This window comes from Chrysemys picta, chromosome 22 (genome assembly GCF_011386835.1).
Source record: "Chrysemys picta bellii isolate R12L10 chromosome 22, ASM1138683v2, whole genome shotgun sequence".
Classification (NCBI taxonomy): domain Eukaryota; kingdom Metazoa; phylum Chordata; order Testudines; family Emydidae; genus Chrysemys; species Chrysemys picta.
Genome location: NC_088812.1, coordinates 6,533,768 through 6,557,037, shown reverse-complemented (window position 1 = coordinate 6,557,037; position 23,270 = coordinate 6,533,768). Strand labels below are relative to the sequence as shown.

At 52.8% G+C, this 23,270-nt stretch overlaps 1 protein-coding gene and 1 long non-coding RNA gene across 4 annotated transcripts in view; one reads left to right on the top strand and one right to left on the bottom strand.

The window, feature by feature from the left end:
- Nucleotides 1-8,354, bottom strand: part of LOC101950297 (hepatic lectin-like) — a 26,158-nt gene extending 17,804 nt beyond the window's left edge. Inside the window, exons 1-3 of one of the 3 annotated variants that reach the window (XM_065576172.1) lie at nucleotides 8,233-8,354; nucleotides 3,872-4,083; nucleotides 2,608-2,742 (exon numbers count right to left, since the gene is read on the bottom strand). In XM_065576172.1, the coding sequence (XP_065432244.1) occupies nucleotides 2,608-2,742; nucleotides 3,872-4,064 (328 nt within the window). In that variant the 5' untranslated portion in view covers nucleotides 4,065-4,083; nucleotides 8,233-8,354. Of the gene's footprint in view, nucleotides 1-2,607; nucleotides 2,743-3,138; nucleotides 3,306-3,871; nucleotides 4,863-8,232 lie in introns of those variants that run through there. The other 2 variants (XM_065576174.1, XM_065576173.1) reach the window with 2 other exon arrangements.
- LOC135977106 (uncharacterized) lies at nucleotides 5,510-23,270 on the top strand. Its single transcript, XR_010594457.1, has 2 exons — nucleotides 5,510-5,709; nucleotides 18,108-23,270. It is a non-coding gene; the product is annotated as an uncharacterized LOC135977106 (long non-coding RNA).

The window sequence follows — 23,270 nt, the reverse complement described above, 5'->3', positions numbered from 1 at the left end:
AAATTTTTCCAGTCCTTTGTTCCCGTAGAACCCAATGTGGCTGGAACATTAGACTGGAAGAGTTTGGAACAAAAACAGTATGCAGCACTCTGGGTTTTTCAGTACAGAAGCCATGGCCTCTCCACTTTGTCACCATTGGGGATTTCACGCCAGTAATGTGTTGGATGGAAACTTCTATTTTCATTGTCTTTGGGGAACATGAAGTTTTTAACTTGCTGTGGCCCATGCAGTACAAGGAAGTCCCTCAGGCTACTGCTCAAGTGGGTCCACAATCCTGGATCATCTAGACCGGGGTCGGCAACCTTTCAGAAGTGGTGTGCCAAGTCTTCATTTATTCATTCTAATTTAAGGTTTTGCGTGCCAGTAATACATTTTAAAGTTTTTAGAAGGTCTCTTTCTATAAGGCTATAATATATAACTAAACTATTGTTGTATGTAAAGTAAATAAGGTTTTTAAAATGTTTAAGAAGCTTCATTTAAAATTAAATTAAAATGCAGAGCCCCCCGGACAGGTGGCCAGGACCCGGGCAGTGTGAGTGCCACTGAAAATTAGCTCACGTCCAGGGATAGGCAACCTACGCGTGCCATAGGTTGCTACCCCTGGACTAGACTTAAGGAACTAAACTCAGCAGCAGCTGTTTCTTGTGCCTCCACCACACTCTTCTCTGAGCTACACTTTTCTTCAGGAATGTGCATTTGAGATGGAGATATGGATGCTGCAGTAGCTGCCAGGGCACCTGCACTCTGACTAACTGGAAGATCAGGCATCTCCTCACCACTCACATCCTCACTGGGGCCAGAAGGCTCACCGTGAACGTTTGTGTCTATGTATCTCAGGAGAGCTCCTTCCTGCTTAGATAGAAAAGCGTCCTTTGGTTTCTTTCCTTCTGAATGCTGCCCCAGAGGGGCGTTCTCTTCTTTCACTCATGACTGCTGTTCTGTGCCAGCTATAGTGGCTCTCAACACTCAATTGAAGGGGACAAATAAGCAGGCTGGTAGCCGGGCCTGAGTGAGGGAAGATGTCAGCGTCTTAAGGGCCTAAAAGCTCCTACTACTTCAGTTCACTGCCTGTTCTCCTCAAGTGGATTCAGGGAAGCAGCAGGAAACAGGAAGCTCCCTGAGAAGCTAGTGTTAATCAGTCCAGGCTCCTGGGGGTGCTGGAGAGGTACATAAGAGGCTTCTCCTCTCTCTCTCCCTGAAGCTCCTGCTGCTTTCTGTTCTTCCCTCTCATCTTTCTCCGGCCTGCCTGTTATATCTCTTGTGCCCTCCTTCCCCCAGCACAGCCCTCCACCATCTCTGCATCTAGAGCAGAGAGAATACATATGCACCAGCAACAGACACGATTTTCTACAGTCTGGATCCTAATGCCCGCCTCCCACCCCCCAGTCTGGCACCTGAGACAGCCGCCTCAGTTCGCCTCATGGTAAGGCCAGCCCTGGTTATAGCGAAGGACTCTCCCTCCAGTGGGTGACTGGGAAATGTCGGCAGGAGGTACCTGCTGGTACAAATGGGGTTATCGAAAGGAGAGGTTTATGGGGCATCCCACCAGATAGCCGGGTAACTCCACAGAGAGCAGCTCCATTTGTCAAGAGCAAGAAGCCGAATCCCCAGCTCCCTCTGCCCAGCTGTGTCCATACAGGGATCGCTTCTCCCAGCACTTCAATGCAGCCACCTCTGGGGTGGAGTGCTGCGGCCATTAGAGAGTTGTGTAGTATAGGGCCCAGCTGGAAGGAGAGTTCCCTGGGCAGTTGACAGGGCACGGGGAATCCAGGGAGAGGAAATGGAATTCCCCGCAATGGGGAGGACATTGGGTTGAGTACCTCGACTCTCCCCAAAACTGCCCCAGAAGCTTTGCTAATTGGCTGTGTTCAGGCGTAATCGTCTGATTGTATGGGGCCTTGCCTAAAAGAGAGCACAGCGCCCCCTATGGCACTGGAGCCAGCACTGACTGCGGGGAGAGAGCCCCCTAGCACTGCACTGTGGCATTGGGGGTCAGTATTGACAGTGAGGGGAGAGCACCCCCTACTGAGCCCCCTGTTCCACTCCCTGCAGCATAGCGCCCCCTAGTGCCGCATTTGTGGTCAGCTCTGACTGGGAGAGAAGAGAGCCCCCAACAGAGCCCCCAACCCAGGAGCAACCTGAATTTTCCTTCACTCTCCCCGGCAAGTCCAGAGCCAGGCTGGCTCTGTGCAGCTTCAGGCTCCTGTCACACACACCCTGTGCCCCGAGCCAGGGTAGCATGAGGGCGCCCCCCTGCCCTGGCAGACTCTACTCACCTCCTCCCGGGGGCTGGAAGGAAGCTGCCACGGCTGAGGATGACAGGTCCAGCCCTGGGCGTAGGGGACAAAGGAAGCAACCGGGCCCCAAGGGATCGACTAGCCGGGATTGATAGCCCCGGGGAACAGACTGGAGGGACGGGTCCTGCTCTGGGCTGGGGTGGGGAGAGCAGGGGGTGTTCTGCCACAAGCCGAGCAGAGCTCCGAGTCCTCACCGAGTTTGGAAGGCCTAAGGACCGGGTCCCCCGAGATCACTGAAATGGCCAGGTCTGAAAGGAAACAGGAGGGATTATACGGAGATTATAGCGGGGCAGGTGGGGCTCCCTGGTACCTGCTCCTCCTTCGTCCTTCTGGTTCAGTGCGGCCGCCTTCATATTGTCGCTGTATGGCAGGGACAGGGGCATGGGACAGTTCTCCATAGACACGTTCTTGTAGTCGTCCTCATTGTCGGACTCAGAAGCCATGCCTGTAGATTACAGAGCCACTCAGGGACACATCCCCCTTGGTCTCACCAGGACAGGCTGGGCCAGCGTGGTGGGAATGGGAGAGCTCCATGGGAGGGAGCTATCCATGGGAAGAGAGGCTGGCTGGTCACAAACCCTCCCTTGGGTGGGAAGGAAGAGGGAGGGTGGGGGCTCTTTTTGGGCAGCAAACGAGCTGGCTCAGCCGGAGGAGGGGGCTGCTTCACCCAGGGAGGGAGCATGCTCACACACACACTGATACAGTCTCTTGACTCTCCCTTTCATCCCAAGGCACTTCATGGGCTCTGGGTGTATTTCTATTGATCTATCACCTCACCCATGCCTGAGATGCAGCCACCTCTGGGGTGGGACACAGGGCTGTTTATACAAGGCTCTCTCACCCAGAGCTGAGATGATGCTGCCTCTGGGGCATGGCATAGAGACTGTTAATACAGGGATCCTTCAGCCTGAGATGCAGCCGTCTCTGGGGTGGGGTGTAGGGCTGTTTACACACGGAGATCCTTCATCCACACTGAGATGCAGCCACATCTAGGGTGGGACTCAGGGGCTGTTAATACAGGGATTCTTCACTGAGATGCAGCCATCTTTGAGGTGGGGGCACTGGGGGCTATTTAACAGCTATGCAGGGTGGGAAGGACGAATCCAGTTCTCAGTTGAAACCACAATGGGGCTTTGGGGGGACAGTGGAAATTGCCTGGGCTGGAACGGGTAACACCCTGACTCTTATGGAAGGGGCCAGAGAATCTTTAACAACCACATGTGGTCAAGACTTTGGGTGTACAACTTGTGGGAAAGGCAGCCCTGCACCATCTAGCACCACGCTGGGGCATTGGGGCCAGCCCTGACGGGGTGGGCGAGCACCCACCCTGCAACACAGCATCACCTAGCACTATGCTGGGACATCGGGGTAGCACAGACTAGCAGGGGAGAGAACCCCAACTAATTTCCCCACCATGCTCCCGGCAGCAGCCTGGGTTTTCCTCTGAGGCCTCCCATCCGATCTGAGTAGATAGCACGTGAGATCTGTCAAGCCGACAGCCCCTGGAAGGCCTGGTAGCCAGGCCCCCACTCAGATCACTGGCCATTTACCTCTGCACTCCGCTGGCTTCTTACCCTTTGACTGCAAATGAACCATCCCGTTCCCATAGTCGTTCAGGTGAGCCATGCCGATCTCCTGCGGATGGACTTGAAGGACGTCTGTGGGGACCAGTGACAGCCTGGATCTGTCAGGAGCTCTGTGGTTTTCGGATGCATGTAACTTCCTTCCGCCTCCAGCCCCGCCTCGGGTCACTGTCCACATTACCATACGTACCCACAGCCTTGCCCTTTAGGTGCCAGAAAACAGAGTGACTGAAGGTGAGTCCCACTCTGTGATGCTTGAGCTGTATCAGGATTTCAACATCATGAGCCTTCCGAAGACATCGGACATGACAAACTTTGCATTGGATACCACACAATTATTTTACAAGGATGAACATGGGGGTGCTGGGGGTTCCCCCAAGGTACAGAGCGTCACACCCCTGCCACAGAATCTGTCCCTAGGTTAGTTTTTAGTTGTAGAGTCATGGCTCCATAATCCATTGAGTTTGTCCCGTGTATCTGAAGAGACTACAAGGCTCCAGCTCCCCATGGAGGCTCAGGGCCTATGAGAAGAGGACGAGTTTTGGAATTCGGAGCCTTGCAGCAACCTTGTTAGTGAGAAATTAAAAAGGAAACCAAGCAGATAAGGGGCCCTGTTGTGTCATAAGATCCTATCAGCTGAAACCGAAAACAGGAAAAGGCTTTCTTCTCAGAATACCCTGCGTCTTCTGCTTTATCTTGACATCAACTCCTTCCTTTCTCATGGGACCTCACAGCCCCCTCTGTCCTGAGAAATGGAACCTGAAATCCTCTGTCAAAATTGCACATCTAGGCATAGCCATGATCAAGAGATAATGTGTTGGCTGCATAGCAACAGGAGTAGCCGTGAGGGGTCTCCTGCTTCAGTGACGCATCTCCATCCTGAACTGTTAGGAACTTGACATTTTGTTCCTTGTTCCTGGACATTTGGGACAACTTCATCATGTGGGGCTGTGACGCTCTGTACCTCGGGGAAACACCCTACACCCCCATGTTCATCTTTATAAAATGATTGTGTGGTATCCAATACAAAGTTTGTCATGTTGGGTGTTTTCCGAAGGCTCATAATGCACTGAGCACTGTTGTTATAGAGATGTTATCGTAATTGTTACAGTGATGTTATAGTAAGGTTATATGTTATAATTTCATGTTTATAGTTATGAGGCTGGAAATGTATCCTCATGGCTTAAAGCAATCCCATACAAAAACTCTCCAAGACCAGAGAAGCAGTTCACATCTCATCAGGGCAGGTATGGGATAAAACCAACCCAGACACACAGGAACAATGGACACTGGCTTAGGCAGCAACAAAAGAATCTGTTAGACCCTGGAGGGGTCACCCCCCTCCTTTGGGCAGTTTGGGACTGCGATGAGGTAATGCTCACCTGACTCTGAAGGGCGGAGCAAAGCCAAGAGGAAAGAAAGGCCATGATAAAAGGGAGAGACGTTTTGCTAGGCTCTCTCTCTTCCACCTACATCTACAGACACCACCACCACCAAGCAACTGAACCACTGATCAAAGGGGAGAGCCTGGCTGAAGGGCAACCAGCCAGCCTGTGGTGAGAAGCATCTAAGTTTGTAAGGACATTGAAAGCGTTAAGATCAGCTTAGAATGTGTTTTCCTTTTATACGCAGGGCCGCCGAGAGCGGGTTTGGGCCCCGGTGAAATTTTTTTTCGGGTCCCCCCTCATATGGAAGCTGTTCCATACCCCTAATCATTTTTGTAACCCTTTTCTATACCTTTTCCAATTCCAATATATCTTTTTTGAGATGGGACGACCACATCTGCATGCAACATTCAAGATGTGGGCATACTATCGATTTATATAGAGGTAATATGATATTTTCTATCTTATTATTATCTATCTCTTTCTTAAGGATTCCCAACATGCTATTAGTTTTTGATTGCCGCTGCACATTGAGTGTATGTTTTCAGAGAACTATCCACGACTCCAAGATCTCTTTCTTGAGTGCTAACAGCTAATTTAGATCCCATCGTTGTACATGTATAGTTGGGATTCTGTTTTCCAATGTGCATTACTTTGCATTTATCAACATTGAATTTCATCTGGCATTTTGTTGCCCAGTCAACAGTTTTGTGAGATCCCTTTGTAACTCTTTGCAGTCTGCTTTGGACTTAATTATCTTGAGTTGTTTTGTATCATCTTCAAATTTTGCCACCTCACTGTTTACCCCTTTTTCCAGATCATTTATGAATACGTTAAATAGGACTGGGCCCAGTACAGACCCCGGGGAGAGACCACTATTTACCTCTCTCCATTCTGAGAACTGACCATTTATTCCTACCCTTTGCTTTCTGTCTTTTAACCAGTTACCTAGCCAGGAGAGGATCTTCCCTCTTATTCCTCTGATCAGGGCCGGCTTTAGCAAGAGCGGGGCCCGATTCCTGGGGGCGGGGCTTGCTGCAAGCCCCGCCCCCAGGACCCGAGCCACGCTGCGCCGCCGGGGGGGGGGGGAGGGGGCGAGCCGCGCCGCCGGGGGGGGGCGAGCCGAGCCGCGGGGGGGCCGGGGGGGACCCGAGCCGAGCCACAGGGGGCCCCGAGCCCAGCCGCGCCGCAGGGGGGTCGGGGGGCACCGAGCCGAGCCGCGCCACAGGGGGCCCCGAGCCCAGCCGAGCCGCGCCGCCGGGGGGGCCGGGGAGGACCCGAGCCGAGCCGCAGGGGGCCCGAGCCGAGCCGAGCCGCCGGGGGGCCGGGGGGGACCCGAGCCGAGCCGCAGGGGGCCCGAGCTGAGCCGCCGGAGGGCCGGGGGGGCCCTGAGCCCAGCCGCGCCGCGCGGCCGGGGGGGGCCCCGAGCCGAGCCGCGCCACAGAGGGGCCGGGGGGGCCCCGAGCCACGCCGCGGGAGGGGGATGGGGGGGCCCGAGCCGCGGGGACCGGGCCGGAGCCGGGCCGTGCTGGGGCCTGCGGGAACAGGCCGCGCCTCTCCGGAGCCCTTCTCCCGCCCCCACCCCAGCTTACCTCATGCTGCCGGCCGGCCCGCCCCTGCTGCTTAGTCTCAGACTTCCCGCGAATCTCTGATTCGCGGGAAGCAGGGGAGGGGGCGGGGCGTGCAGGGCAGGGGAGGAGGGGGAAGTGGGCGGGGTTGATAGCTGCAGCGCGGGGCCCTCTTGGCGCGGGGCCCAATTCAGCCGAATCGGCTGAATCGGCCTAAAGCCGGCCCTGCCTCTGATACAGCCTGGCCAGAGGGCAGCAGGAGAGAGATCCTATTGGGATCCAGGAAGTGGGCGGGCAGAGCCTAAGGGGAGGATCCACGGGACCTGGAAGCCAAGTGATTCCGGGGGACAATTAATGAGATAGCAGGGTGAGGAGTGCAGTCAAAGGGTCAAATGAAAGAACCTGACGGGGACACCGAGCAGAGAACCCCGGATAGCGCTCACTGCTCCTCGAAGGCATCAAGGGAGCCAGCGGACGCTGTCCAGAGGAACTCTGCCCGGAGGCATGAACGGACGGAGGATCGGAAATAGGCCCCACAGTCACAGGAGATCCCGTCGGCCAACCTCCTCTCCCTGGTTTTATAGATGGCCATTTTAGCCAGGGCCAGGAGGAGGTTGACCAGGAGATCCTGTGACTTTGTGGGGTCACGGATAGGGAGGGCGTAGATGAGAAGGTGAGGGGAAAAGTGCAACCAAAAACGTAACAGGATGTCCAAGAAAAGCCAGAATAGGGGCTGCAACCTGGCACACTCTAGGTAAACGTGCACCAGGGTCTCCCTCACGCCACAGAAGGGGCACGTGTCCGGGACAGGGGTGAACCGTGTCAAGTACATGCCCATGCTCACGGCCCCGTGAAGGAGCTGCCAACTGATATCCCCAGCAGGCCTCAGGACCAGGGTGGAATATAGCTTGGCCCACCGGGGTTCCTCAGTCTGCAGAGATGGCAGGAGGTCCCGCCACTTTGTGTCGGGGCGGGACGTGAGGGTGAAGAAGTGAAGGGTGTGGAGCATGAGCATGTATAGATGTTTCCTTGGTGCGGTCTGGAAACGAACCAGCTGCAAATTGTGCAGCTGGCTCACGGTGAAGGGGCCGGTGGGGTCCACGGGGAAGGACTTGCCCTCTCGCAGGACTGGTCAAGGTAGCCCCGAGCAGCGGGCAGTAAAGCAGCCCTCACCCCCTGAAGTACAGGGCCGGGATCAGGGTCTTGAGCCGGTAACAGAGCACAGACAGGACTAGTTGATTGAGCGCCAGTGTCCTCCCTCAAAGGGAGAGGCACCAGAGTACTCCTGTCCATTTCCGGAGCCGATCTGTCACCCTGCTCTCTAAACAGTGCCAGTTCTCTGGCAGAGATGGACGCATGGTAGAAAGGTGGCCTGAAGCGCAGGTGGGAGGGAGCTCACCTGTCATCCGTCCCCAACCACCAGGCCAGAGCTCTTGACCCAGTTGGCCCGGGCAGAGGAGGCTGCCAAGTAGATGGCCTGACAAGCCTCCACCTGCACCAGGTTGCCTGGGTCCTGGACCACAAGGAGCACGTTGTCGGCGTACGCCGACAAGACCAGCCGCAGCTCCAGCTCTCACAGCACCAACCCCATCAACTTCCTGCAGAGGAGACAGAGGAAGGGCTCAATCGCCAGAGCGTATAGCTGGCCCGAGAGGGGGAACCGCGCCGTACTCCTCACCCGAAGCTGACCGGTTCGGTCAGGGTCCAGTTGAGCCTGACCAGACACTCTATGAAGGCGTACACCACCTGGAGAAAACCCACAAATTGGGGTCCGAAGCCGAACGCCCCCAGAATGCTCAGGAGATACCCATGGTCCACCCTGTCGAATGCCTTCTCCTGGTCCAGGGACAGGAGGGCAGCCGGCACTGCTCTCGCAGCGTATGGGGGGCGGGGTCACTGGTCTCTAGCTTGCCTCCGGTGGGGCCCCTGTCGAAACCCCATGGCCCACCGAGACGGGCAGGCAGGGGGCGGACCACCGATGTGGCACCCAATGGGCTGGTGCCAAGTAGCCCGCCTCAAAACCCTGATCAATGGGGGGCAGCAGAGGAAAGATAGCAGCCCCTAGTGGATCGGGACAGGGAACACGAAGGCCGCTCTCTGGGTGTCACCCTCTGGGAAGGGGAAGGACATAGCCCCAGGGGCAGCAGTAGCTGCACGGAAGGTGGAGGGGATAGGGGTGGGGTCGGCATCGGGGCAGAGCTGGGGTCAGGGGTAGGGGCAGGGCAGGGGTCAGGAGTAGGGGCAGGGAGAGGGGCGATAGTGGGATCGGAGACCCCAGCAGCCGAGCCACTGGGGGGTGTCACCTTTTGGCTGGGTTCAGAGGTCTGTGGGATGGGGCCCTCTGCGATGCCGGGCTCGTGCTCTAAGGCAGGTGGTGTGGCCACAGCATCCTTAGGTCTTGAATCAGCGATGGGGCCTCCACCCTGGAAGGAGGTCGGCTGCCCCGCAGCCACGAGGGATTCCCCTGGTGACCCAGGTCCTGGCCGCATGGCACTGGCCATCACTTTAAGAGGCTCGGTGGCCGTTTGCGGGGTGCCACCTGCAGCCGGGCTGGTGGAAGAGTCCAGGGGCTCCTCGGAGGCGGGAGTGGAAGCAGCGGTTAAGGGGATGGAGCACGGGGAAAGGGGGGCTGGGGTGAGGTCACCCAAATCGAGGCCCAGTGGCAGAGGGTCGTCCTCCCCCTGGGTGACCGGAGTCAGACCTAGGGCTTCGATCTCCTCGTAGATGGAAGGGAGATCGCCTTGCCCCACACCAGGGTTCTCCCTGCCAGCGCCCGAAGCGACACTTGCCTCAGGACTCGCAGGGGTTTCAGATTGTAAGGGGGCAGGAGGGGCTCCATCGGGGGCCTTCGTGGGAAGGGACTCCAATGGAGAGGCGGCGCTTCTCTCCGGTGCTGCCACGTCATCCCCAGCTGGCACTATTGGATGGGATATGCCAGGGGGCAAGGCAGTAGGCTCGGTGTCAGTGCTCCCCTTTCTGGTCTTCTGGGGGGCCTCTGCATCCGACGGCAGGAGCAGAGCTCGAGCCTTCCGCTTGCCCCGCTTCCCCTGGACTAAGGCCAAGCCCTCCATGGCATCCCCTGTGGGCTGGCTAGCAGGGGTTGGGTCGGTGAGCAAAGGTGATGGCTCGGGGACTCGGGGAGGTAACGGTGGGGTGGCATGAGGGAGGGAAGATTCCCCCTGCGGGCCCTCTCCCATGCCCAGCGGTGCCCTCGTCACACACTCCTCCATGGGCCCTGCCAGACTGCATGCAGCGAAGGCGGGGCTCTCCCTCTCTTCTGGGCGCACTGGGGGAGATACCCCCTAGGACCTGAGGGGGAGCAGTGGTGGGCTGGGAAGGAGGAGGGGTGACTTCGGGCGCCGGGGAGCCAGGGGTGCCGGCGATGACGGGGCCGGCGCCCTGCTGGATCTCGGGGGTCCCGGATGCTCCTCCATACTGGGCCAAGGGGCAGTCTCTCTGGACGGTGACATGACCCATCGCCCGGCAGAGGTAGCACCGGGCCTCTCCTGTAGAATAATGCACCAGGTAGTGGGCCCCCAGGTAGGGGACCAGGAAGGACCTCTCGAGCACCTCTCCGTCACACACCGCCAGCGGCAGTTGAAGCTGCACCTGCCGGCGGAACGAGAGGACATGACGGAGGACGGGGTCTTTGCAGCCCACCAGGAGAGAGCTAACTACAGAGATGGATTTCCCCAGGGTAGAGAGGGCAGGTAACAGGGCGGCATTGGGAAGAAAGGGAGGGATAGAGGTCAGGAGCACGCGGACGCCCAGGTCCTCCAGCGGCTCCAGAGGGACCAACACGCCCCACACCGCCAGGCCCTTCTCCACCACCTCCTGGGCAGCGGCCAGTAGCATAGCTAAGGGGGTGCAGGGGAAGCAGCCACTTCCCCTCAGCACATTTTTCAAAAGCGGCGCCTTAGTTAGGGGTTACCATGGCGCCAGCAGGCGCCCCTATAATAAAGAATCCCTAGGAGAGGCCGGCGGTGGGCATGAGCGTTTTCAGTGAGGTCAGCGGCGGGCAAGTCAATGAGCGGGGTGTCAGGGAGCTGCCGGAGCTGTGGGTCCCTGCGCAGCGCGGCTCGGCTCGGCTTGGCTCGGCGGCGGGAGGGGGGAAGCTGCTGTGGTGGCAGCTCAAGACATTCCGGCACTAGGCAGAGCGCCGACGGCTTCGTGGCGTGGAGGGGCTGCAGCGGGGCGCCCGGCTCAGAGCGCGGGAGAAGAAAGTGAGGGACGGGAGGAGGCGCTGCCGCTCCCCGGGCACAGGTGCTGCTGCTGCTCCAGCTCTCCGGGCGGTGGGGTGCCGCCCGCAGGGGGATGTATCGGCTGCTTGGTCTCCGTAAGGGGGCTGCCCAGTCACGCGGGGAGCGGGTCCTGTGCAGGCTGAGGTGGGCAGAGTCGCACAGCAGAGGGCTGGAGGCAGGACATCTGCCCCATCCGTCAGCCAGCCCACCCCCCCTGGGTGGGGCGGGGACACCTGCTGCAAGCCGGGGCGCGCAGCCACCCCGTCCTCGCCGCCCTGCTCCTGGAACGTGGCCGGAGCCGTGGGGCTCTCTCCCCACCTCCGCCATGAGGAGCCCTCCAGCCCCCCCGAAGGCTGCACCTGCTGCTCCGCTGGAGGGAGCTGGCAGCCCCAGATAGCCCTCACCGCCAGCCCGCTCTGCCTGAGCCCCTGCTGGGGAGGAGGGATGGTGAGCCCGGCACTTGCTCCCAGCCCAGGAGGAGACGAGCTGGAAGCTCCCTGCCCGAGCCACGGGGACAGACTCCGTTCCCCGTGGGGAGCCGGCTCCTAGTGCGCCAGGAGCTCCTTCATTGTGCGCTAACTCGCAAGTGTAGCCAAGCCCATATTCATCAATGATCTGCAAAAGGCAGTAAACAGTGGGGTGGCAAAGTTTGCAGGTGATACAAAATTACTCAAGCTAGTAAAATCTAAAACAGACTGCAAAGAGTTACAAAGGGATCTCACAAAACTGGGTGACGTGGCAACAAAATGGCAGATAAAATTCCATGTTAAATGCAAAGTAATGCACATGGCAAAATATAATCCCAACTATCCATACAAAATGATGATGCCTAAATTAGCTGTTACCCATCAAGAAATAGATCTTGGAGTCACTGGCAGTACTCTGGAAGCGCAATGTTTCCAGAGTACTGCAAATTGAATCCTTCTTACTGGGCCTGAATCATCCTGAACTCATTCTCCAGCTACAGAAGACTTAAAAATTATCTCCAGTCATCAACGGGACAGACGTAATCTTTAACATGCATCAAGCCAATACCAGGGAACTAGATGTAAATAAGATTGCTGACAGTTTCATCCAGAAAGCTACAGTGAGACATTATGTCTTTAAACTGGGACATTTGTGAAGACAGCTTGTAGGTGATTGCAATGATTTTAATATACTGTAATTCATGATCATGTAATTATGTAGTTCATAACAACTGAATCATTATTAAAATAGTAAAGATACCAGTGATAGACACATTCAATAACTGGAATATGAAAGAAGTGTATAAATATGCTGAAAACAGCCTCCCCTCAAAACTGGCAGCGGGCGCTCCCCCCCAAACACACATACCTCTTCAAAAGCACCCACTGGCAAAAACAAAAGTCAGCGCCTATGGCAGGGGGGCTGGGAGTCAGGACCCCTAGGTTCTGTTCTGGAATGGGAGTGGTGTCTAGTGGTTAGAGCAGGGGAAGCTGGGAGTCAGGACTCCTGGGTTCTGTTTTGGGATGGGAGTGAGGTCTAATGGTTAGAGTGAGGGGTGGGAAGCTGAGAGTCAGGACTTCTGGGTTCTGTTCTCTGTTCTGGGAGGGGAGTGGGTCTAGTGGTTAGAGGAGTGGGGCCTGGGTTCTGTTCCTAGCTCTGTGTGGCACGTCATCTCTTTATACCTCAGTTTATCCTGCTGAAAAATGCAAATGATAATATCTACTTCACACGTGGGCTGGGCGCCCAGGTTAATGGCCTTTGAGATGCTCCTGTGATAATTGTGATGTAAGTGGAAAGCGCCCTCACTGCTACAGGGCCTTTTTTGGCTTACAGCTGAATTGGACTCAGAAGTTATGCCCATGTGAATCACAGAAATGCAGGGCTGGAAGGGACCTCGCTAGGTCATCTAGTCCAGTCCCCTTCACTGAGGCAGGACTAAGTATTATCTAGGGGACTGGGACACTTGTCCTGCTGTTTAGCAATTGGGAGGCAGAGGCCCCCTGGGACCCACACAAGGGCGCCTACCCTGGGGGCCTGAGGCCTCTCTGAGCAAGGCCAGGCAGGCAGGAGGGGGTAACGACTCTGGGCTTCTTGCTAGTAACACCATTTAGCAAGTGACTAGGTGCAGGCAGGAGGGTGGGTCACAGGCAGAGTGTGGGCACAGGCACAGCACAGGCCGAGGGGCTGTAGGTACAGACCAGGGGTACAGGCAGAGGGGCTGCAGGCAGAGGGGAACTGGAGGGGCTACAGGCAGAGGTCATAGGGCCAGGTGGAGGGGCACTGGAGGGCTTTGGCACAGCGGTTACAGGCACAGAGCACAGGCCAAACCACGGCAGGTGTGGGTACACTACAGGAAACCTAAGCCACACATGAAAGCAGAAGCTATAGGTGGAGACATGGGGGACAGGCAGCCCCTCCATCCATCCTCATGGGCTCTGCTCCCACAGGGCGAGTGGCCTGTCCCCATTCCCAGGACCCAGCCCCCACCCCCGGCACTAAAGGGAGATTCTGCAGCCCCACACCCCAACTATGGGGACCTTCCTAGCCCAGCTAGAATGTGACACAGCATTCAGGGGCATCTTTAGGATTTATGGGGCCCTATGCAGTATTATTAAGCTGGTGCCCCTCACAGCCCAGGGTGGGGGGGAAGGGATGAGGCAGGAAAGGATACCGAGCCCCTCAGCCTGCCTCACAGCGGCGGAGAGTCACAGTTCCCCGCAGAGACCCCCGTACCCTGTCCCTCACGCAGAATGCGTCACGCTGGCACATTCGGCTCTGTGAATACGGCCCCTGCCTAAGGACACTACAGCGCTCTGGGTGTGCGGGACCTGACCCGCTCTTGCCTGCTGTCATGGGTGGTGAGTGAAGCTGCCGCTTGGGGAGGCGAGCTCCCCAGCCCACCTCTTCTGCCTGTGGCCCCGCCCATACACCACCCCTGCTCTGCCCCAGGCCCCGCCCTCTCCCCACTGTCTCCCTCCTCTTTTCCCTCCCTCTGCCTGATCATCCCCTTCCAGTCAAATCCCAAATGAAGCAAATGACAATTGAAAAAAACACTTTTCTGCAATTTCTTTCTAAAGAAAATGGAACATTTCCCACTGCATGCCAGACGGTGAAGACTGGACATGCAGAAGATACCTAATAAAAAGCACTAAACTTGGGAATAAAAAATGTCAGTCATGTTTTTTTTTTATATGCCCTGAAGTTTGTCAGACATTTATTTGCAAAAACTTTATAGTAAGGGTGAGTCAGCTCTCCTGCTGAATACAACATTAAATATTATGGAATACATGATGCAGCTCTTCTCTGTTTTACATTTTCTTAATCAGTATTGCTAAACTGATTTTATATTTTAAATGTACTCTTAAGCCTTCATAAAGTGACCATTCCAGATTACTACATATTTAACTCACTGAAACAAAGACATTATTTTAAATGAATCAGTCACAGAGGTTTAGTGTGTTCATAACAATGCTCATTGCTTTTAGAAAAAGGGAACACTCATTTACTTTATGACAGGTTTCAGAGTAGCAGCCGTGTGAGTCTGTATCCGCACACAGAACAGGAGTACTTGTGGCACATTAGAGAGTGACAAATTTATTTGAAGCATAAGCTTTCGTGGGCTAAAACCCACTTTATCAGATGCCTGGAGTGAAAAATACAGTAAGCAGTATATATATTACAGCACGTGAAAAGATGGGAGTTGCCTTTAGTCATGCACCTTATCTCTCTACCGTCACTGCTAATTATCAGACTAACTGTCCAAATGGCTTTCTCCACTTATCTGACTGATCCAGTCAGTAACTGTCAGAAGCTGGTGTTTTTGGCATCCGTCACTCCCCTGTTAACTGATGTAATGTCAGGCCTTGGTATGTGTCCACACAGAAGAAACTGGCTGCTGGGCTGTGATCCAAAATGCGAGACTTTATCAGCCTCTGTCTGCTCCCCTTCCTTCAGAGGGCTGGCTCAGTACCTGCTTGGCTGGTTTCCTGTCTAAAAGTGGCTGAGGTTCTGGCCAGCCAGTTCATGTGGAAGGAGGGAGGATGGGTGGACGGGCACCCGCTGAACAGTAGAATGGGGAACAAATGTGCCCAAGGAGTAGAAGGCTTTGCCCCAGAAATCCCTTCAGAAGACATCCCCAGCCTGGATTAGAGATACTGGTGGGACCTCACCTTGCAGCCCCCAAAGAAGGAATTGGGTGGACTAAATGGACAGTGCCCCTCTCTATCTGAAGCCTAGCAAGGGAGGTACGTGGATCCCACTAGAATTTAAAATGAAAAGGAAGGGAGGGGAGACTCCGGACCTGGGCAGCTTTAGATACAGTACCAGGCACGTAGGAGGATTTCTACTTCTGAGCCATGGAAGCAGAAATTTACTTTTCCTTTCCAGATATAGCTAATATTCAGAAAGGGAATCTAGCACCTGCCTTCCAGATTTGAACACCTCAACATTCAGGACTGCTCAAGCTCAATTTGGGCAGCTGTTACTTCATTTCTCCCAAATCAAATATACTGATCCACTGGAACTTGCTGTAGGAAAATTAGGATAAAATTGAGCAAGAAATGCTTCCCAGGGGTTTTTAGGACTGGAATTGCTATTTTCAACAGCCATTGCTTCTCTTTTTTTTTTAGTTTTAGTTGTTTAAAAGGAAGACAGTGATATTTGCATTGGCAAATTCCCCATAGAAACAAAGAGTGGAACAAAAGAATAATAAAGGCACCTCAAGGTTTCTTCATTTATGGAGGACAGTCTCATAATATGCATCCAGATATCCTCCAATCACACAAGCTGAAAATTGTTCCACTTTACTGCAGTTCTGTAACCATATGGGAACCAATCCTCTCTGTGTTCTGTGCACATCCAAAATTCCTGCTGAATGACCCGCCCTGGGAGCGAGTTACCAGTGACCCAGGGCTGGGGTGGGGTGGGGTGGGGAGAGGGCACTAGTGGTGGGGGGAACCCAATGCTGGAGTTGCAGGGGGTGTGGGTGGGTGGAGAACCCAGAGTTGGGGCAGCAAGGGGGTGGGGTGGGGGGAGCCCAGGGCTGGGGTGGGAGGCAGACAAAATGTTTTTGCTTGGGGCAGCAAAAAACCTAGAGCCGGCCCTGGACATTACATTCAGTTAACAGGGGAGTGACGGATGCCAAGAACACCATCTTCTGACAGTTACTGACTGGATCAGTCAGATAAGTGGAGAAAGCCATTTAGACAGTTAGCCTGATAATTAGCAGTGACGGTAGAGAGATAAGGTGCATGACTAAAGGCAACTCCCATCTTTTCCTGTGCTGTAATATATATACTGCTTACTGTATTTTTCACTCCAGGCATCTGATGAAGTGGAATTTACTTTATGTGATCTTCATAACAACAGACATGTTTATGAAATTTCACCAATTTTAAAAAATTTGTTTCCAAAGATTTTAGGCATAACAAAGGATTTTATATTTTACTAAGGTAATGATTTTGCTGGAGGGGTCTCTTAAAACTAGTTCATCAAATAGTTAGAAGTAAAGAAAGGGAAACTTGTTTGTTCAGCTATCTGGCAGGAAAGAGGTGTTGTCCCTTGTCTTCAACAGGGGGGTGAAGGGAGAAAGGAATGGACAGAAAGGACAGGAAGACTTTGGAAGCAAGTTTTTTGTACTGTAGTCATTAAAATTAAAATGTGTACTTTAGATAAGGGGGGGTCCTTTGAAGGATTTATTTAAAAAAAATATATGTCTGAAGATCCACGTGTTTAAGGCTAAAGATGAATACTTAGATTGTGCATCTAAAAATCTATGCAAGGATTTTTTAGAGATGTGATTTTATCATCTTCAGCAACACACTAATGAAATATTTTAAAGCAAATTTTAAGCTAAGGGTCTGTAGACTACCATGTTCTGAGTAAATATTACAGTAATGCACAACTGTTTTTGTCAGTAAATTCAGAAACTGACAGTATATTCCTGGGGGTTGGCAAATGCCTGTTAAATGGCTTCATTACCACTTGAATGGCTCTTTAACAGTTTCAATGTTCTGCTAATAGGTCTGGAAGACTGGGAAGTTTTTCACTTTTAAGTTCCCCTCCCGAGGAAGGCTCACCAGGCTGTGGTAGAAGCCTGCAGGAAGGGTCAGAACAGGAATAGGAAGAGGTGGAAGGGTGGACACTAAGACCCAGGGGTTCTCCAAATTTTTGGATGCCCTATGCGGCCGAATATGCTGCGTATGCCTAAGGACGGCCCTGACTGCGTTTGCATTCTCCCCTCTCTGCTCTTATCTGCTGTGCTCCCCTTGGTTGTGGAGCCAGGCTCTCCTGGCTTGGTGGGAGAAGGGGCGGCCTGTGAGTCTCAGAGCCATCGATAGGATGCATGTCCCCTCTATGCACATTTTGTCGACAGAGCGCATCCTCACTAGCAGGGCTTGCATCTACTCACGGAGTGATGCACTGTGGGTAGCTATCCCAGAGTACATGGAATGTTGGGTTGGGCTCGCAGTGCCTCCTGGGATGAAAACATTTGTGCAGGTGGTTATGGGAAGATGGCATCAGTCTCCCATGATGCACTTACCTCCCTTCCTCCCTCCCTCTCTGAAAACAATGGCAAACAAACCAAGTGTTTTTTGCGCCTTTTTTCCTAAGCCAGGGTTACTCATGGAGATGCCATAGCACGGCAAGCATGGACCCAGGGCCAGCTCTAATTTTTTTGCCGCCCCAAGCAAAAAAAAAAAAAAGCACCGTCCTGCCATAACAACCCCCCCGAGCGCTGCCCCCCTGCCGAACCAAAAACAACCCCCCCAGCGCTGCCCCGCCGAACCAAAAACAAAACAAAAAAATATCCCCAAGCGCCCCCCGCTGAACCAAAAACAACCCCCCGAACGCCGCCCCGCCAAAACAAAACAAACAGACAAACAAACAAACAAAAACGGAGTGCCGCCCCACCACCACAAGATTGGCCGCCCCTTACAAGGTGCCACCCCAAGCATGTGCATGGTCGGCTGGTGCCTGGAGCCGGCCCTGCATGGATCCCACTCAGCCGTACACTGTTCTTGTGGGCATTGAAAACACCTCACACCTTAATCTGTGGTATTTGCAGAGCGAAAGCAGGAGCCTCCGTGTGGAACAATGTGACACGCATCCCTTAACACAGTCGAGCACTGCTTCTGGGCCCAGGAAACAAGCACAGACTGGTGGGATCGCATCGTTATGCAGCTATGGGATGACAAGCAGGGGCTGCAGAACTTTCAGATGTGTAAGGACACTTTCATGGAACTGTGTGAAGAGCTTTCCCCAGCCCTGAAGCGCAGCAATACCAAAATGAGACCTGCTCTGACAGTTGAGAAGCGAGTGGCGGTAGCTCTGTGGAAGCTTGCAACGCAAGACTGCTACCGGTCAGTGGGGAATCAATTTGGAGTGGGTAAATCTACTGTGGGGTCTGCTGTGATCCAAGTTGCCAGGGCAATCAATAGACTTCTGCTAAGAAGGGAAATGTGCAGGATATAGTGGATGGTTTTGCTGTGATGGGGTTCCCTAACTGCGGTGGGGCGATAGACGGAACGCATATCCCTATCTTGGCACCAGACCACCTTGCCAAAGAGAACATAAACCAAACAGGATACTTCTCAAAGGTGTTGCAAATGCTGGTGGATCACAAGGGCCGTTTCACCGACATCAGTGTGGGATGGTTGGAAAAGGTCCATGATGCCTGCATCTTTAGGAGGATGTGGAACTTGGTGATGAGGGCAGCAGGTTCATCATAGGGTGCAGCGGGACTCTAGCATCCAGCTGCTGTTCTTGAACCTCAACCAGACGCCTCAACATGTCTGTTTGCTCCCTCATAATCCGCACCATCTCGTCCTGTGTGTCACGCTCGTGTTCCCTGCATGCTCTCCTGTCCTTGCAGTCACTGTGCATGCTCTCCAACAGTGCAATCCTCCATGCACTGAGCTGGGTCTTGTCACTCTTGGAGGGACGCATTAACTCATTGAACATGTCCTCTTGAGTCTTCTTTTTCCACCTTCTAATCTGGGAAAGTCACTGTCCCAGTGTGGAGGATTCACCCACGGACAAGGTTTCAGCTGCAAAGAATGCAAAGCACAAGGGTAGCATTGACAGTGCAGACATTGTTTGAGGTGCAAGGTTAAATCTTTTCATGAAAGAAACAGCCCTCAATGCACTTCCCCGCAAGCCACAACATAAACAGAACCGCTGGCTACTGCAAGAGTTGCATGCAGCTGCTCATAAAAGCGACTTGTCTGTGGCCGAGAACCAGAGCAACTGTTCACCTCCCTTGTCTTCCGATACGCTTGCCAAAGCTCCTTTATTTTCATGCGGCACTGCTGTGTGTCCCTGGTGTAGCCCTTATCCCCCATGCCATGTGATATTTTGACATAGATGTTACAGTTTCTTCTGCTTGTTCGGAGCTCTGCCTGCACAGACTCTTTTCCCCACACAGCAATAAGTTCCAGTGTCTCCTGTGTGCTCCATGCTGGAGCACGTTTGCAGCCCTGTGCATCCACGGTCAGCTGTGCTGGTGAGCTCGCCATGCTGATCAAACAGGAAATGAAAATTCAAACGTTCCTGGGGCATTAACATGGGAGTGGCTGTTTCCTGTGTACCCTGAAGTGCAGTGGAGTTGAAAGTGCTCTACAGAGCGGTCACAGCAGAGCACTTGGGGACACCTCCTGGAGGCCAATCCCTTTGAATTACACAGAGCAGTGTCTACACTAGTCCTGTGTCGATGCTTGGATGTCATAGAATCATAGAATATCAGGGTTGGAAGGGACCTCAGGAGGTTCTAGTCCAACCCCCTGCTCAAAGCAGGACCAATTCCCAACTAAATCATCCCAGCCAGGGCTTTGTCGACTAAAGCACTATGCATCTTGTGGAGGACAGAAGTCAACTTTAGAAGCCCTTTAGGTCTGCGGAAGGGACTCTTAGACACATACACCTAACATGGCATATGTCAACTTTATAGTGTAGACCATGCCCAAAAAGGGAAATAAGGAAAACCCGGGGAATTGCAGATTAGTCAGTTTAACTTCTGTGCCTGGAAAGATAATGGAGCAAATAATTAAGCAGTCAATTTGCAAACATCTAGAAGATAATAAGGTGATAAGGAACAGTCAACATGGATTTGTCAAGAACGAAACATGTTAAACTGGTTGGAAAACCATTCCCAGAGAGTAGTTATCAGTGCTTCACAGTCATGCTGGAAGGGCATAATGAGTGGGGTCCTGCAGGGATCAGTTCTGGGTCCGGTTCTGTTCAATATCATCATCAATGATTTCAATAATGGCATAGAGAGTACATTTATAAAGTTTGCGGACAATGCCAAGCTGGCAGGGGTTGCAAATGCTTTGGAGGATCGGATTAAAATTCAAAATGATCTGGACAAACTGGAGAAATGGTCTGAAGTAAACAGGATGAAGTTACATAAGGACAAATGCAAAGTACTCCACTTAGGAAGGAACAATTGGTTATACAAATACAAACTGGGAAATGACTGCCTAAGAAAGAGTCCTGCGGAAAGGGATCTGGGGGTCATAGTGGACCTCAAGTTAAATATGAGTCAATAGTGTAACAGTGTTGCAAAAAAACCAAACATCATTCTGGGATGTATTAGCAGGAGTGTTGTAAGAAAGACACGAGAAGTAATTCTTCTGCTCTACTGCGCACTGAGTAAGCCTCAACTAGAGTCTTATGTCCAGTTCTGGGCACCACATTTCAGGAAAGATGTAGAGAAATTGGAAAAAGTCCAGAGAAGAGCAAGAAAAATGATTAAAGGTCTAGAAAACATCACCTCTGAGGGAAGATTGAAAAAATTGGGTCTGTTTATTCTGGAAAAGAGAAGGCTGAGAGGGGACATGATAACATAAAGGTTGTTACTAGGAGAGGGAGAAAAATTGTCCTTCTTAACCACTGAGGATAGGACAAGAAGCAATGGGCTTAAATCGCAGCAAGGGCGGTTTAGGTTGGACATTAGGAAAAAATTCCTAACTGTCAGGGTGGTTAAACACTGGAATAAATTGCCTAGAGAGGGGGTTGTGGAATCTCCATCACTGAGGATTTTTAAGAACAGTTTAGACAAACACCTGTCAGGGATGGTCTCGCTAAAAAATAGTCCTGCCATGAGTGCAGGTGACTGAAGTAGATGACCTCTCAAAGTCCCTTCCAGTCCTATGATTGTAGGATAGTGTTGGTGGACTCTCCACACCTGAGTCTGGTGACATGGAGCTGAACTGCATCCACACTACAAAATCTCTGGGCTCTGACCACCACTTGCATCACACTGAGACTTGGGTTCTGACCCACCCCCAGCAGGCTCTGCAGGCCTGAGTCAAACTAACGTCTCTGTGGACAAAAGTGGGGCTTGGTCATAAACCGGAGTCAGAGCCCTGGCTTAATATGCTGTGTAGACATACCATAGGGGTCTAGCCTCGGGCAGGGCCGTATTTCCAATTAGGCACAGTAACCACGTGCCTAGGGATGCTGGCATTCTAGGGGTGCCTTATCTCTCTAAACTGACGTGCAACATGTAGGTCAGCTGTAGGCGGGGGAGCGCTGAAGATGCAGTGTCCAGGGGCACGTAAGGTGTAAATCCAGCCCTGGCCTGCTGTTTGATAATCACGCTTGCGTTGTCCGGCCAAGTGTCAGTTTTGAGGCATTTATCACACTGGGCCATTTTAAAGTTACAAACAGATGTGGGAACACCTCTCAGGTGCCTGAGTCACTGTGATTGCCCCTGCATTTTAAGTGCAAAGCTTGTACGTTTTTTCATGGCTGCCTCCATTGCTGTTGCTCAGTCTGTTGCTTTGGGCCAGGTTACGTCCCTTTCTGCCAGCAATCGGCTTTGAATTCCCTCATTGGTTTGTGGTGTTACTAATCTGCCCTGCAGCACATAGGACATTTCCAACCGAGCGCTAGTCAGCTAATAGTTTTAGCTCTGCCACAAACACAGCTACGGTTTCACCTTGCTCCTCACTCTGCCATGACACCCTTAAAATTTTCTACAGTAACACTTGGCTGTGGTGTCTATTGCTCTATTCAGATCTCTTGCAGATCTTCTGAAATTTTACATCCTGCTTCCTGAGAATGCAACAAACTCCTGAAGATGGAGTAGGTTGATTTAAGCAGCCCCTGAGGCATATCGCTCCATTTGTCTTTTATTTATAATCTCATTTGCAAGGAAATTACTGGCTTTCCATAGATTAATGCCGATCCTCACTTTGAACGGGAAACTCTTCAATTTTCCCATCACTCGCCAGATTTACATTTTTCCTCATCACCAGTGTTGGAAAGTGACTGCTCAGAGTTACTAAAATAAGTGCTCAAGAGTGCCGTCCCACTAACTGCTCCACTCTACAAACTGCTCTGCTCCGCTCACCAACCTGTGAGCCGCTCCAGCCGTCCCCGCAAACAGCTCCGCTTACCATTCCTTGGGCCACTCCAACCGGCCCCACAAGGCTCTGCACTGCTCGCTGCTCCTCCAGTCATCCCCACAAATTGCTCCACCAGCTGCTTAGCAATACAGTTTCAGGCTCCCCCCACTAGTTAACACAGCACTCAGTGATCTTAGCTCTTAACAAGTTCAGCTCTTCTGTGATTTCAGCTCTTAACAAGTTCAGCTCAGTAGGAGAGCCCTACTGCTAGTACACCATTAGCCAAAAGTGAATTCAGCTCAACAGCCTGTAACTAGACTTCTAACAGACTCAAAGTTAGTTCTGATGTTCAACAGTTGAGAGAGAAAATGGTACAATTGGTGTTTCAAGCCCAAGGTGACTATCATGCCATCAGGTACAAAATACCTGTCCCCATCCTCTCACTCTCTCTTCACTGTGTTGTGTAACCCATGCCCCTTGTCAAGCAAGTGCTACTTAGGTAATGGTGAAGGACTCACTCAGTCCTTCTGTCATACAACAGTTCCACTGGCCTTGATTCACAGAATCAGGGTAACAAAACTTTATTCTTCCTGCCCCAATAACAGAGAAACTGGGGATCCCACACCAGCCAAAGTAACCACTTTGAGTTGCTGTTGTTTCATGCCTGGCGAGTGGGTGTGCCTATGCAAACAAGATCAGCCCCTGGAGTCCTTTTCCACACTCGCCATAATTCACCACCAGATGTCAGGGTAGAGCTCATCCTGACTCTGCTTACATATGCATGTATCAATTTTGTATTCAAAGTTATGAATATTGGCTATGTACTTGCTTGATTTTTAAGTGGCCTTAATAAAGCATTTGGTCAGTTTCCTGAGAAA